Source organism: Saccopteryx bilineata, chromosome 1, assembly GCF_036850765.1.
Source record: "Saccopteryx bilineata isolate mSacBil1 chromosome 1, mSacBil1_pri_phased_curated, whole genome shotgun sequence".
Lineage (NCBI taxonomy): Eukaryota > Metazoa > Chordata > Mammalia > Chiroptera > Emballonuridae > Saccopteryx > Saccopteryx bilineata.
Genome location: NC_089490.1, coordinates 15150886 through 15167039, shown reverse-complemented (window position 1 = coordinate 15167039; position 16154 = coordinate 15150886). Strand labels below are relative to the sequence as shown.

The following is a 16154-nucleotide window of genomic DNA, read 5'->3' as shown; positions in this document are numbered from 1 at the left end:
TGCATCCCAGTCCGGCGCTCTATCCACTGTGCCACCGCCTGGTCAGGCCCCTCTTATTTTTAGATCCTTAGATTCCCTCCTTAAAAGAGTATTACTAGCCTGACCAGTCATGATGCAATAGACAGAGCATCAACCTGGGATGCTAAGGTCCCACGTTCAAAATCCCAAGGTCATTGGCTTGAGCATGGGCTCATCTGGCTTAGCGCAGGCTCACCAGCTTCAGTGAGGGTTGCTGGCTTGAGCATGAGATCACCCACATGATTCCAAGGTTGCTGGCTTGAGTCCTAAGTTCGCTGGCTTGAGCCCAAGGCCGCTGGCTTGAGCAAGGGGTCACTGGCTCTGCTGTAGCCCCCCAGTCAAGGCACATATGAGAAGTAATCAATGAACAACTAAGGTGATGCAATTACAAGTTGATGCTTCTCATCTCTCTCTCCCTTCTTATCTTTCTCACTACCTGTCTCTCTCTCTAATAATAATAATAATAATAAATAAAAAAGAGCATTACCACTTTCCAGTAATCTATGCAGAAAAAAAGCAACCCTAATTATGCAGCCTCAAGGACCAAAGGCCATTAGTTGCTATCCAGGAAAGGGAATTTAAAATCACAGCTGACTGTTTTTTAAAGATGTCAGCCAAATGTGCTGGCACAGCCAGAAAGGCCAAGATAAATGATGGACTTCATTAGCAAAAGTATCAGAGCCCAAACAGAATTTTTAAAACATCTTCTTGAGCCTGACCTGTGGTGGCGCAGTGGGTAAGGCGTCAACCTGGAAACACTGAGGTTGCCGGTTCAAAACCCTGGGCTTGCCTGGTCAAGGCACATATGGGAGTTGATGCTTCCTGCTCCTCCCCCCTTCTTTCACTCTCTCTCTCTCCCCCCTCTCTATAATGAATAAAAAAATAAAAATAAAAAAATAAAAATAATAAAAAAAAAAAAAACATCTTCTTGAACCACATAGTGCTGTATCTGTACCTGGAACACTCTGTACAATTAATCTTTTTAATGACTCTCAGAAAGGAAAGGCAAGAAGTCAGAAAAAGAAGTGAAACTGACATGATCACAGAGATTAAATGAAGACACGCCAAAAGCCTGGCACCGAAGGGGCTCATCTTCCTGGCATTTATAATTCACCTAATACCATCTCTACTCCTCCTACATCCAAACTCCACTCCAGAACAGGCTGGTCTCCACTCCGCCTTCCAAACTACCTACGTTACTAAACCAGGCTCTTCTCCTCACCCCCTTTTCTAAACCGTCTCCACCCTGAAACATTCCCTTCAAATCCCCCACCTTTCCCCTCTCCCCCAACCATGACACTTTCTCTGACTCGACCCGGCATCCACTGACCCATGCCTTCTGAGTCCCAACATACATAAACCAGGGCTTAGACTGCTTTTAAAAAATAAACTATTTTTTAAAAATAAACTAGATTTAGACCATAATATAAGGCTCTTTGTGTTCAACACCCACATTAGGAATAAGACATGACGGAGCTGAAGCCAGCATCCTCCCTTCCTTCCTAGGAAGCCATTTTATTGAATCTGGCATTGTTCACCCCCGTTTTTTGTTTTGAAGTTTTTATTTTCTACATATTGTATTGTTTTGCATGTTTTAAAAACTACACAAATGGCATCATGCTGTATATATCACTTATTTTGATTCTAAACCATAAATGCTACTTTAAATATTACTTAATTTCATGGTTAGCTGTCTGATTGCTCCAGCACAAATTTAAAACACATTTCCTCCAAAAAAGTATAAAAACTGTTGTTTAATTCACATTTTCACACACAAATAAAAATACAGAGAAAACTAACGAACGTTCTAATTTACAAAAGTTAACATTTGTCTCATGTCTTTTCTTAAAATATAAAAGCATTTGAGTGAGACTACTGAAGATCCAATGGCGGTCCCCAGTCCTGTCCTGTTGCCCTTTCTCCCCAATAGATGACCACTATCCTAAAGTGGGTGTGAAATCCTCCTCATTTTTTTTTTTTTAACAGAGACAGAGTCAGAGAGAGGGACAGACAGACAGGAACGGAGAGAGATGAGAAGCATCAATCATTAGTTTTTCATTGCGCGTTGCAACACCTTAGTTGTTCAGTGATTGCTTTCTCATGTGTGCCCTGACCGCGGGCCTTCAGCAGACCGAGTGACCCCTTGCTCGAGCCAGCGACCTTGGGTCCAAGCTGGTGAGCCTTGCTCAAACCAAATGAGCTCGCACTCAAGCTGGCGACCTCGGGGTCTCGAACCTGGGTCTTCCACATCCCAGTCCAATGCTCTATCCACTGCGCAACTGCCTGGTCAGGCCCCATTTGTTTTTATACTTTTACATATATTTATATATCCATAAACAACATACAGTACTTTATGTTATAAAACTTCACACAAGAGACTGTGTATACACTGTTCTACATCTCGCTTTTCTCACTCAACAATGTGCTTCCACCCAGCTCCACTTTGAAGTTTGATTACAAAAGTAACATAAGCTCAGTGGGAAGCCATCAAAGCCAGGAAGACACAGTTTCCTCACGTTGGGGGCGGGGGGGGGGGGCACGGTGCCACGCCTACTTTCGGCTTCCGCAGCGCAGGGGCGGTGCTTGTCTCTGTCTGCAGTCCCCTCGCCGCCCGGCAGAGGGCGACACACAGCAGGCACCTAACAGAACTGACGGAGTGGAGGCTAGAACTACAAAACCCAGGCCTCTGCTTTAGGCTGACTCCTGTTTCTCGAGAACTAAGAATGTGCGGCAAGCACACCGCATCTCATGGAAATCCCATCACCTACACATAGAAAAGGACACCAGCCAATGTGCTGCAATGCAGACAGAAAGGAGCAAAAATCCTGGCCAACCTCCATCCTTCCCTTTAATACAGCCGACAGCACAGAATGCACTGGCAGATCATTAGGTAGGTAGCTGGAACAGCGTGAAAACCTTGGTCAGAAAAATCAACATGTGTTTGCTCAGCGCTGACAAAGGAGCTAAAGCAAATACGGGAATAGAGCTATCCAATTTAAAACCAAACATGTTGGCAGCTGACTCAAGTTCACACACTCACCAGATGAAAGTCTTCCAGAAAAGGGGACTCTATGCTGTTTCAGTGGTTAATTCAGGATCTTCCCTTACTTTCTTAGTAAAACGTTTCCAAGCTAAGAACAGGTTGTAATGCACCTGCTTAGACAAGTGGGACCATTACGCGAAGTCTGCGATCAGACTCATCAATGCTACGGAAAGTGATCCAAATAACAGAGGGAGCTGCTAAATAATTCAACTGATTAGACACTTTCTCCATTGCATTTCATGCTGAAAAGAGTCCTTGACTTTAACAAACACTTTGCTTAAAAAGAGGGAAAGCGTTTTCCAGAAAGACGGGCAATACGGATGAGCCTAGCTGTGGCTTACACCTGTCTGTGCTACCTGGAGTGTCATCCACATCTTCTCACTGGGAGTGTCCACACCCCTGGACTATATGAGGTGCTCTGGCTGAGGTAGTGGGGGCTTTCATCTTAGCAGAAGGCGAGGTAAGGGGGAGGGGCGGCGGCAGCAGAGCAAGCGTGGGATGGGAGTTAGGAAATCTGCTGTGTGATCTGTGGCAACCCACCACCGCTCTATGGCCTCAGCCTCCTCACCGGCAGTGGTCTGAAGAGGCGATTCTAAAAGTTGACAATTTCAGGACGCGCAGGTGTCTGTCCGCACCAGCAAGTCGCTACTTTCAAAAGCACAAGACAGAGAAGCCCACCACGGGCACCTCCACTAAACTGCCCTCACCTGTGACTCGTGCCTGGGGTGAGAGCCGGTGACACGAGCTGGAGCTGGTAAGTTCGAACTGAACACCAGCTTTGGAACTGGTGAGCGCCGTAGGGCTCACTTAATCCAAACCTCTCCTTTCACAGAGAAGGGAACTGAGCACGAGTGTTTAATTAAGCGCTTTGCCCTAAAATGTGGCTTTTTCTCTAAGGTTGTCACACCACAATCTGACTTGACTACCTAAGCCAGGGACCCGAGAGTGACACCTCCTTGCCTCTCCTTCTCCCTCACTCCCCAAATCCAATGATTTACCAAGTCCAGCAGAAATGTTCAAACTTGACCTCTACTCGCCATTGCCACTAGTCCAAGCCATCATGGCCTCTCCCCCTACCGACTGCACTAGCCCCTGACTACACTCACGCTGGGTCCAGTGGGGCTGAGGGAATGGGTGCGAGTCCGGGGTGGGGTGGGAACTGGGTGTTTGGAATGTGTAAGGGTGCGTGGAAAGGGGAACTGTCCCAGTAACTGGTGGGCCTTCCTGGCGTTCAGTGGGCAGGGGCCGGAGATGTTCAACATCCTATAGTTCAGTACAGCCCAGAACTAACCCAGCCGAAACAGCAACCATGTGTCCCCCACTCCTCACTGGTGACAACACTGGTTCAAGTCATTTTCCCCAGGGCAGCCAGAACGGCTATTTTTATAAATGTAAATCTGATCACGTCTCAGCCCCACCCAATGGCATCCCACTGCTCTTAGGAGAAAGATCAAAGTCCATAACTTGGCCTAGCTTTCTAACCACGATGGGCCTGGAGGACTCAGAGTTTGAATTTTATTCTAACTACAACTGCGAGGCCTGTAGAGGGGCCAGGAGAGAAGTAGGAAAACCAATTAGAAGCCACAGCAGCAGTCCAGGCAGGAGAAGACTAAGCTTGGTCTACGGTGGGAAGGGCAGAAGTGGTGGGAACAGCTCCCATTCAGGGTATATTTGAAAAGCCAACAGGACTTGGTGACAAATTGAATGAGGCAGGAAGGGAAAGACAAAAATCAAAGATTTTGGGACTGAGGAACTTAGTGAATGGTGTGACCATTAAGTGAGATGGAAAAAAAAGCTTTGCCCTAAGCAGGTTGGCTCAGTGGATAGAGCACTGGCCGGCGTGCAGACGCCCCAGGTTCGATCCACAGTCAGGGTACACATAAGAAGTGACCATTTTCTTCTCTTCCCCACCCTCTCCTCCCTTCTCTCCTACTTCCCCTCCTGCAGCCAGTGGCTCGATTGGTTCGAGCATCAGCCCGGGCACTGAGGGGAGCTCAGCTGGTTCCAGCATCGGCCCAGGAACTGAGGATAGCTCAGCTGGTTTGAGCATTGGTCCCAGATGGAGGTTGCTGGGTGGATCCCCGGATGGGACACATGTGGGAGTCTGTCTCACTATCTCTCCTCCTCTCACTTTAAATAAATAAATAAATAAATAAATAAATAAATAAATAAAGGCTTTGCAAGAGTGGGCAGATGTGGAAATCAAGCATTCCGTTTAGATGTGTTCAGTGTGAGATACAGCAATTGCTCAAGATCGTGTGGCTAAAGCCCCCAGCACCAGCACCAGAACTCGGGTTTCCTGCAGTCAGCTCAGGGCTCTTTTCCCAGTGGTTCTCCAAGTGCAGCCCCCAGACCAGCAACAGCAGTATCACTTGGGAAATTCTTAGAAGCTCAGTTTCTCAGGTTCTCACTTACAACTCCCGAATCTGAAACTCTGGAAGTGGGGCCTGGCCATCTGTGTTTTAATGAGCCCTCCTGGGGACTCACTGAAGATTGAGAACCACTGCTCAAAACTGGTCCCCTCATCGCTGAAGAACACCTAACACCACAGCTATCCCACACTAGGCTTCTTTGTGCTTCCATAAACCTTCTGCCTAATTCATAATAGGTGGAATTTTTTCCACCCAGGACTCACTGTGGACTCCAGACACAGCACTGATCAAAGTTTCCAATTCCAGTTTCAGAAACTAGAGCAAAGGGGAGAAACAAATAAAAACAGGAGACACTAATTACAACTATCATTTTCATAACAGCTGAGTACCTCCTAAGTACTTTCTATACATTATGTCATTTAACCCTCATGATAGCCTTATGGGGTAGATACTCCATCCCCATTTTACACATGAGGAGACTGAGGCACAGAGAGGTTAAGTGATTTGGCCAATGTCACACAGCTAGAAAGTAGCAGAATTTGAACCCAGGCAGTGAGATCCCAGAGCCTGTATCTTTTTTTTCTTTCTTTTTTTTTTAAAGTTCAATTGACATAAACATGGTGAAAGGTTAAGGCATACAATGTGTTGGCTCCATACATTTATACACTGCAATTGATTTCCACCAAACCGTGAGCTAGTAGTACCTCTACTGCTTCACATAATCATCATTTCTTCTTTGCGGTGAGAACAATTAAGATCTAGTCTCTTAGCAGCTTTGAAGTTTGGTTATAGTCACTATGCTGTGCATTTGATCTCCAGGACTTATTTATCTACTAACAGCAAGTTTCCACAAGGTACATACTGCCTTCTATCTTCCTGGGCGTCCATACAAGGATTATTTGATGTATTAAGTACATAGGGCTCTTATGAATAATGAAGAGAACTTAAAAAGATGTTTAATTCCATTAGGTTAATTCCATGACCCAGAAATTCCACTCCTACACAGATTCAAAAGAATGGGAAACATTCATCTACACATAAACCTGCACATGAATTTCATAGCATTATTCATAATAGCCAAAAACTGGAAACAACCCAAATGCCCATCAACTGATGAATGGATAAGCAAAACGAGATATATCCAACAACGAAATATTGTTCAGCCATAAAAAAGGAATAAAATACTGATCCATGACACAAAATGCATAAGCCTTGGAAACATGCTTGCCCTGGTTGGATGGATCAGTGGTATAGTGTCGGCCTGGCGTAAGGATGTCCCAGGTTTGATTCCTGGCCAGGGCACACAAGAGAAGCACCCATCTGCTTCTCTACCCCTCCCTCTCCCGCTTTTCTCTCTCTCTCTCTCTTCCCCCTCTGCAGCAATGGCTTGATTGGAGTGACTTGGCCCTGGCTGGTGCTGAGAATGGCTCCATGGCCTCTGCCTTGGGCGCTAAGAAGAGCTCAGTTGCTGAGTAACGGAGAAACGCCTCAGATGGGCAGAGCATCGCCCCCTATTGGGCTTGCCAGGTAGATCTGGTTAGGGCACATGCAGGAGTCTGTCTGCCTCCCCTCCTCTCACTGAATTATAAGAAAAAAGAAAACATGCTTAATAAAAGAAGCCCAAAAGGGTCTCATATGAAACGTCCAGAACAGATAAATCTATACAAACAGAAAGATTAGTAGTTGCCAGGGGCAGGGGTTGGGGTGGGGTCTAGAGAGTGACTACTAATGGGTATGGGGTTTCTTTTGGGGGTGATAAAAATGTTCTGAGATTAGTGATGAGAGTTATACAAAATCATCCATACTGCAGATGAATAAATTAAATACCACTGAACAGTGGGTGAATTTTTATGGTATGTGAATTATATCTCAAAAAAGCTGTTATTTTTTTTAAAAAGGATGTTTAATTCCTTGTGAACTTAAGCTATTTACTAAATTAAATTCCTATCCGTTGTCATTAAAGTTGCTGGACCATGATCAAAGAAACTGAAAGTAACCTGCCATCATGCTGAATTTTTACCTTCCAGTTTGCAAAGAAAAGTAAATTAGTTTCACTTCTAGCTTGTAAAGGAGCTAAACACAGCAATCCAAGTCATTTCACCACCCGAGAGAAAGTTTTTCTTCACTAAGCTCAAAAGACTACAAATGCAAAAATTCTACTCTTGAGAAAATGCCCTAACATTTTCCTTAAATCGAAGTACTCACTATCTAAAAGTAGTTTTCTTCCATAACCAGAGGTTCCTGGGATTTCCCTGCTAAAAGCACACAACTACACAATATTTCCCTTCAACAAATACTAAAAAATATTATGAATGGTGGCAATATTTTAATGCCTTAGGATAAACAAATGAACGTAAATACTTGGTGCTGGGGTAAGTATCTGAGAAAAATCCTTTTAAATGTTTACTTGCTCTAATAATAACAGTAATACTAATTAATAACTAATTATTTATTGAGCAACTGTAATATGCTAAGTAAACATTATCCATGGCTCTTTACAAATAGGATGTTTAATTTAGTCCTCACAATAACCCTGAGGAAAGTGTTTTTATCTTCATTTCAGAGCTAAGGAAACTAAGGCCTAGTGAGACTGAGCAAATCATTGTCTTTGATCACACCGGTAAGAGAGTCCAAATAACAATTCAAGTCTTTTGAACTCAAATGGTCTCTCCTCTATCTCTCTATACTCCTATTCAAAATGAAAAGAAAAAAAAAAGCCAGAAACTTGAAGAAATGGAAGAGATCCCTCTTCCTATCCTACAAAAGTGGTGCTTTGAAAAAGGTGACTGTTTCTATAGTCCAAAAGAGGCAATACAGAAAACAAAAGATTGTTAGTAACAACCAGCAGTCAATAGGCACAAAAGACCAATGCCATGTCTCACATCTCATATACTGCTTCCTGATTTAACAGTTTTCCCATTGATTCTGCTTATAACCTTAGGATGTCAAATTTTAATGATGTCACTATGGAAAACCCCAGAGAACAACAGTTAGTGAGACTGGAGAGCTCACTAGACCAGGAAGGAAAAGGAATCAGTTGGCAGGAAGTGGTGCTTATCTAAAAACATAAAAGTCTTTAGCATTAATATTAACACTGTAATTCCCCAGCACGTTAATCTGAAGCTATCTCTGCTTTCCTTTGCATTATTTTAATACTGTGTTTCTCAAAGCTGACTCCTACTATATTCTGATGTCTCATAGGATCTTCAGAAAAATAAGAATGCTATATAGATAGCTACCACTAACTTTCATTGCTCTCTTGCTATATATAAAAAAAGGCCACAGTTCAAAGGATAATCCTAGAATCAGTTAGGAAAGGTAGCATGTGGGACGCAAACTAAACATGAATTTCATCACCAACTAGACTGTAGCTGGCAGAAATCTTAAACTCACACTTGAAACATACACCCATCCTTATACTTCTTAGGACGCTGCCCCAAACAAACTGAAACTGGAAACCAACAGCAGATGGATAGATGTACAATTGTTAAAGGTCTCAACAAACACCAAAAAGAAAAGAAAAGAATGAAAAAAAGCAGCTTAGAAGGTTATCCTCTCCAACCAAACTACTTAAGAATGAAAAAATTTAGTGCGTGAAAAAATTTTTGCACAAAAGGAATGTCACAACGCATGGGGGGAAAGTGTCACTTGGGGTTTAACATTTAACAAATTCTTGGAAAATGCTAAAGAAGTAACCTCGATTTGGGTGGTCACCCTGTAAGAGTTCCTAATGGAAAAGGACCAACTCAAGATGAAATAAGGTCAAGCTTGAGAATTTTCTCACTTCTGTCCTCCCGGCAGAAGGTCCCAAGCTCCCAGCAGAGCCCCTGTGGGAGTCCAGGGAACAAACCCATGACATGCTGAGCTGGCGGAGCAAGGGAAGGGGCCATCCCCGTGCGAACAACCGGCTGTGCGCGGTGAAGACCCCCATGAGGGAGATCTATTTCAAATGAGAGGCAGCTCTGGGGATGACCCTCCTAACCCTGGACGGACACTGGCTACTCACCCAACTCCACTGTCCCTCACGCCGGGGCTCTAGGCAGCCCCTCCCGAGCCGACCGCCCCCAGACCCCAGTCCGCTCCCACACCCAGCCATCCCCAAAGCTTGCTGCCTCTCCTCCGCCTGACAGCTGCCCTGCCACCACCAAGCAGCCCAGCCCCCCCAGCCCAGGTGGCTCAAAACCGCCTCCCGGGGTCGGTGGCGTCTCAGGCCCGCGGGATTTAGGGATTAGGATCTGGAAAAGTCTGTCCAATTCCCTCTTGCACCCAGTGTCCTGGGCTCACCTCCCCGGCAGCTTGGCGCTCCTCTTCCAAAACTGCTTGTTGTTCTCGGCGGCCATTGCTCTGGCCCAGGGAAGGCCTTCTAGGCGGGCCAGGGGGGTACCCGGGGAGATGCCCCCAGGACCCCGCAATCGGAAGGCCAACCCAGGCCGCTTCCCCGCCGCCGGTCAACGGCGTCCACCTCCTGAGCGCGCCATCTTGGATGTGGGCAACTCCCCCGCCCCCCACATCCAACGCCGCTGCCATTGGTGGGCGGACAGGCCATGGTCGGACAAACCAATCAGCAGGCAAAATCCTACAGACCGCTGAAGCCAAACGGCAACGTCAGGGGCTGGGCGCACAGGTGGACCGGGAAGGCGGCGCTTAGACAGCAGGGAGGCGTGGCTGAAAGTTGGTGTCTAGGAGAGGCGAAGAAGCGTGTAAAGGACTGACGGGAAGGAGAAAAGGGTACTGTTTTCTTCGGGGAATGAGGTTTTTGCATCTAATATTTTTTGAAAAAGAGAGCATATGACTTATGATTTACAGGAATCTTGACCCAAAAATAAGGGCCCATTTGTTGTGTGCAGCCCATTTTTAACATTTCCCAATTCAACAACCCTAGGTATTACCCTCCGCCTTCTCCTCTAGTTTGGATTCGGGTTTTTTGATTGGTGGGTTGATGGGTTGATGGATTGATGGGTTGATGAGTTGGTTGGTTGGTTGGTTCGTTCGTTCGTTGGGGATTTTTGTTTGTTTTAAATCTGTGAAGGAAAATCAATACGGATCCGATAGCCCAGGGTTCAACACTGTCCAACACGAGGGTAACGTTTAAGGGTTGGTTCATAAGACTCTCTGTTAATTGTACACTATTGAAAGACTTGTGCTGTGAGTGGAATTCGAATGATCTAATTCGTTTCAACCAGTAACTGTCACTTTCTGATCATAAGGACCAGATGCTGACAAACAATATTAAGGAGTTATTCTTATTTTATTCATCCAATTCAGGCTACCAAGTACATTTCTTACGAGAACAAGGTAATATCTCCATGACATGAATCACAAAGATTAAGGGTATACCTTGAAACAGACTTAATTTCTCTTGACATTTCTGGGTACACACTGACCAGGCAGTGAGTGGCGCAGTGGATAAAGTGTCAACCTGGGATGCTGAGGACCCAGGTTGGAACCCCAGGGTCTGGCTTGAAGCCCAAGGTCTCTGGCTTGAGCAAGAGGTCATTGGCTCAGCTAGAGCCTCCTGGTCAAGGCACAGATGAGAAGCAATCAATGGACCTCCAGTGGCGCAATCGGTTAATGCGCAGTACTTACACTAGAAGTGATCAATGAACAACTAAGGTGCCACAACTATGAGTTGATACTCTCTCCCTTCCTGTCTCTCTCTCTCTCTCTTGCTAAAATAAATAAATAAATACCTAAGGACACCCTGTCTAAAGAAAGACCTTCTTTTATATGCCCTTCAGTGGCCTCTTTCTACATAGACATTATCCTCATTTTCAAGTTTTTTTGCCCCCTAATTTCACAATCATAGGATTATATGATATAAAAAGGGCTATTTTTACTTTCTCTGGTTCTTTCATGCTTTTATAGACTTTCGTCTTATCTTCTCTCAGATAGCCGCCTTTATGGGCATTAAATCCATCAAACAAAAGGTCCTCCCATCTTTTTGATCACCTTTTCATCATTCTCACTGCCTTTCTTGAGCTGTTCTTACGATGCGGTAACCAGCACTACACACTGAACGCCTGGAAGGGTTTCCTGAGGTTTTCTTGAAGTTGATGTTTTGTCTTTATTCTGGACAGACAGAACTTTTGCTGGCATTTTTGGACTTTCCAAGAGCTGGTGTCTTGAAGGAATAATCTATAGCGATCTCTAGATCCCTTTCCTTGGTTGCAACTGGCAGTTCAGAGTTCATTATCTTAAAGGTATCTGAACTGTCACCCCCTTGAGCTGCCTTACACTTGTCTCTGTGGCAAGTCACCTGTCACTTTCCAGCCTACTCACATAGCTTTAGAAATGTTCCAGCAGAGCTCCCTATTGATGTTTGATATTTCACATGTAGAAAGCAGAGTACACTGTGTGTACCCAGAAATGTCTTAAACTATTCCTTATTCTTGTTTATGAAGTGTTAAATAACACAGATTCCCTAGGAGTGCTGTTAACATTGTTCAACCCAAAGAAGCCCTATTATTCTTATTCTTTGTTTCATACATCTAAGCCCATTAAAAATTCACTCCATCTAGACCTTTGCCTCATAACTTCGGTTCGTGTGACCTCGGCCCCGGATGTCCCTCAGCTCGCCTTGGGCTCACGTCCTGATCCTGGCTTGACTGGCCTGCGGTGGGGGACCTGGAAGTTTTACCTTGCTGATCTTGAGGTGGATTAATTAGCCCAAGAAACATTATATTCATTTTTCTGGATATGCTGCAGAAGGATCCATGCCAGAAACAAGCCTGTGAAATACAGAAATGTTTACAAGCCAACAACTACATGGAATCTAAGTGTCAAGCTGTCATCCAAGAACTTCGTAAGTGTTGTGCTTGCTATCCCAAAGGAAGATCTGCCGTCTGTTCAGGATTTGAACAAGAAGAGGTAGAAAAGCTGACACTGAAGTCCACATCAAAGTTCTGCGGAGAAGTTAAATGCTGCACTATGTTTCTACCAAAGAAGTTTAATTTGTCCTCCTGACTTCAGGCCAGGTAGCAGCAATAGCAAATGAAAAAGCCAACTATAAAAGTTAATAAATACGCCATCTATGCAGAAAAGATAGAAATATATTAAACAAATATGTAGAATGTAATAAAACTGAGCTGCTAAAATAAACCCGTTAAGTGAAAAAAAAAATTCACTCCATCTAGCAATAACTTATTAGACAGTCTTTATTAGGGAAATTGAGATTGTTGGGACCACTACCACCACCACCACCACCATGACCACCCAAATCTAAATCAACCAACATGCTTACATCAGCCTCCTAGTAGGCCTCCCTGCTTCCACTCTGGCCCCCTTACAGCCTTTTCCCCACACAGCAGCCAGAGATAGTTTTTTAAATTGTCAGTCAGATTACATCACCTCTCTAGGCCCAATACCTTGAAATGGCTCCATCATAAAATCCAAGCTCCTTAAAGACCCTACATGATTTGGTTCCACTCTCTTCCTTGCTTCATCTGCTCCAACCACACTTATTGATCTTTTTGCTGTTCCTTAAACACTCCAAGCATGTTCCTACAACAAGGCCTTTGTGTTAGCCATTTCCTCTGCTTGGGATTTTGTTCTCTCAAGTATCTGGATGATTTCATTTCATTTAGGTATGTCCCCAAATGTCTTCACCTTGGGGAGGCCTTCCCTGACCCCAACTCATCTTAAATAATGAGCTCTGCTACTCTGTTTTTACTATTATTATTATTAAGTGAGAGGCAGGGAGGCATGGAGGCAGAGACATAGACTCCCACATGCGCTCCGACTGGGATTCACCCAACAAGCCCTGTCTGGGGCCAATGCTCTACTCATCTGGGGCCACTGCTCTGTTGCTTGGCAACCGAGCTATTTCAGCACCTGAGGTGAGGCCATAGAGCCATTTTCAGTGCCCGGGGCCAACTTGCTCGAACCATTTGAGCCATGGCTGCAGGAGAGAGAGAGAGAGAGAGAGAGAGAGAGAGAGAGAGAAGAGGGAGGGATGGAGAAACAGATGGTTTCTTCTCCTGTGTGCCCTGACCAAGAATTGAACCCGGGACTTCCATACTCTGTGCTGATGCTCTCTGCTAAGCCAACTGGCCAGGGACTGTTTTTCTTTAAAGCAGCGGTCCCCAACCCCCAGGCCGCGGACTGTACTGGTCCATGGGCCATTTGGTACCGATCTGCAGAGAAAGAATAAATAACTTACATTATTTCCATTTTATTTATATTTAAGTCTGAACGATGTTTTATTTTTAAAAAATGACCAGATTACCCTGGGCTTGCCTGGTCAAGGCACATATGGAAGTTGATGCTTCTTGCTCCTCCCCCTTTCTCTCTCTCTCTCTCTCTCTCACTCTCTCTCTCCTCTCTAAAATGAATAAAGAAAGAAAGAAAGAACACTTTAAAAATGATTAGATTCCCTCTGTTACATCCGTCTAAGACTCACTCTTGACGCTTGTCTCGTAAGTTCAACAATTATATTTAAAAATACCACAGTTTTTATGCCGGTCGCATAATTTTATTTTGTGCATTTATCCATCCCACTCTAAAGGCCGGTCCGTGAAAATATTTTCTGACATTAAACCAGTCCGTGGCCCAAAAAAGGTTGGGGACCACTGCTTTAAAGCACTATCACTGCTGCTATATCACTGGGGAACAATTTTTTTTCATTATCTGTTGCATGAGGTTTTAGAACTGTTTCTATATATTTCTGCATCGCTGATTCCAAATCTGAAATCTGTTTTTTGGTGCATGCTCTACTTTTTATGCAATTGTAATTTTTTTTTGTTACAGTTAATGGCATGCATTGGTTTTTAAATTGGAGTTAAAGGGCAATGACTCTTAGATTGAACATAACCACAAATGTTTTACAAATATCACTTTTACATAATTGTAGTTGTTTTTAAATGTAAAAAATTATCTGATAAAAAATATATCTGAAAAAACGGCATATGATCACATATCCCAATTTTCCTTCAGCAATATGACCTATCCCACACTCTGAGACACTCCCGGTTCCAATTTTCAATGGTTTTATTTCTTCTAAGGGCGAAGAAAGTGAACATGGTGATCAAGTGTATTTTGATAAGATGCATGAGTAAATGGTTGTAGAATCTGAAGGGTCTTCTTCTGATGCCAAGCGGTCATTAACCCCTCAGCAGTTTAGCCAACCCGAATTGAATGACTTAGTAAGAGATTTGGGCCTATCAAAGAAAGCAGCTGAGTTAATAGCCTCCAGGCTTCAAGAAAAGAATGTTCTTCACTGGTCAGCTAAACTATCCCATTTCAGGAAGTGTGAACAAATTTTTGTGGACTTTGTTTCCAAAAACAAACACTTTGTTTACTGCCATGACATCAGTAGTCTTCTCAGCCAGCTAGGTGTTACCACTTACAGTCCAACAGAATGGCGGCTATTTCCTGACAGCTCTAAACAGAGTCTGAAATGTGTTCTTCTACACAATGGTAATGTTTATGCAGTGGTTCCAATTGGTTATTCAACTCATCTGTGAGAAGATTATAATGACATAAAAATTGCCCTCGACTTTCTGAAGTATGAGGAGCATAACTGGATCATTTGTGTGGATCTTAAAATGGTAAATTTCCTGCTAGGACAACAGAGAGGTTTCACGAAGTATCCTTGCTTTTTGTGTTTGTGGGACAGTCGAGCTCAGGAGAAACACTGGACATAGAAGGAGTGGCCGAAACGTGAAGCTCTGGAAGTAGGGATGCAAAATATTGTCAATGAACCTGTAGTTAATTGAGACAGGATCATTTTCCCCCCTCTTTACATCAAACTTGGCTTAATGAAGCAGTTTGTTCAGGCTTTGAATAGAGAAAGTGAATGCTTTCAACATATTATTTCTGCTTTTCCTGCCTTGTCTTTCAAGAAGATAAAAGCAGGTGTATTCGATGGACCTCAAATTCGAACCCTCACACGTGATGAAGAATTTGCCAGGAAGATGAATAAGGAGGAAAAAGCAGCATGGCAGTCTTTTGTGGCAGTTACAAAGAACTTCCTTGGTAACAAAAAAGCAGAAAATTATGAACTTCTGGTTCAAAGGATGCTGTTGGCTTTCTGCGACATTGGATGTAACATGAGCGTTAAGATTCACTTCCTGAACAGTCACCTTGATAAGTTTCCCGAAAATCTTGGGGCTGTTAGTGATGAGCAGACTACTGCTGGAGCATCAGACGAGATTGTCCTCAGCAAGTACACAAATGCAAGAGCTACAAACACAAATTTTTGCCTGAATAGAATTTAAATAAGTTTTGTGCAAATTTTATGATTCAAATAAATGTTTTAATATGTTCTATTTTGAAATTGTAGACAAATTCTGATGCAATCATATCATTTAGTGTATTAGTGTATTTACTGCATTATATAAATTATTATATTTTCACAAAGATGATGCCCAAGAAGACATTCTACTTCATTATGTTAAACTAAATGTTGAAAATTTTACAATAAGATGAAAACCTAAAATCTTGAATTGCAAAAAAACTGTACCTTACAGAGAAAAATCTAATGTCAGATTTGAGGTCAGCACACTCAAATTAGATAAGAACAAGTGTTTTTTGTGGATGCAACAAAAATTTTGTTCCCCAGTGTTATGTACTAGGGTGCTGCCTGTCTTCCTCCCCTAGAATGTAAACTTCACTAAGGCAGGGATTTTGCCTGTTTTGTTCTCTGTTATAAACTCAGCGTCTAAAATAGTGCTTGCCAAATGGTAGGTGCTTGATATTTATTGGGTGAGAGAATGAAGAGTGTA

At 43.6% G+C, this 16154-nt stretch overlaps 1 protein-coding gene and 1 pseudogene across 1 annotated transcript in view; one reads left to right on the top strand and one right to left on the bottom strand.

Annotated features, from left to right (window-relative positions):
• Positions 1-9925, bottom strand: part of TBC1D22B (TBC1 domain family member 22B) — a 78049-nt gene extending 68124 nt beyond the window's left edge. Inside the window, exon 1 of the mRNA XM_066239134.1 lies at positions 9718-9925. Within this exon, the coding sequence (XP_066095231.1) occupies positions 9718-9773 (56 nt within the window). The 5' untranslated portion in view covers positions 9774-9925. The remainder of the gene's footprint in view (positions 1-9717) is intronic.
• A 2070-nt stretch (positions 9926-11995) lies between these two features.
• LOC136319795 (cx9C motif-containing protein 4 pseudogene) lies at positions 11996-12528 on the top strand (annotated as a pseudogene).
• The last annotated feature ends 3626 nt before the right edge of the window (positions 12529-16154 follow it).